This window comes from Nestor notabilis, unplaced genomic scaffold (genome assembly GCF_000696875.1).
Source record: "Nestor notabilis isolate BGI_N333 unplaced genomic scaffold, ASM69687v1 scaffold30537, whole genome shotgun sequence".
Lineage (NCBI taxonomy): Eukaryota > Metazoa > Chordata > Aves > Psittaciformes > Psittacidae > Nestor > Nestor notabilis.
Window position 1 is genome coordinate 1 of NW_009936506.1, and position 230 is coordinate 230.

At 59.6% G+C, this 230-nt stretch overlaps 1 protein-coding gene across 1 annotated transcript in view; it reads left to right on the top strand.

Moving 5' to 3' along the window:
- Window positions 1-64: 64 nt before the first annotated feature.
- The window catches only part of GSC (goosecoid homeobox), a gene marked incomplete at its 5' end in the record, with an annotated part of 844 nt that continues 678 nt past the window's right edge, over window positions 65-230 (top strand). Inside the window, one exon of the mRNA XM_010018377.1 lies at window positions 65-230. Coding sequence (XP_010016679.1) covers window positions 65-230 — 166 coding nt within the window.

Here is a 230-nt window from a genome sequence, read left to right on the forward strand (position 1 = left end):
TGGGGGGGAGGGTGGGAGCAGCAGCGATCTCATGCGTGTCGTCGTCTCGTCTGTCTGTCCGTAGGTTACGAGGGCACTGGGTCAGTCCTGATGTCCCCTGTTCCCCATCAGATGTTGCCCTACATGAACGTGGGCACTTTGTCCCGGACGGAGCTGCAGTTACTGAACCAGCTGCACTGCAGGCGAAAAAGGCGGCATCGGACGATCTTCACTGACGAGCAGCTGGAAGC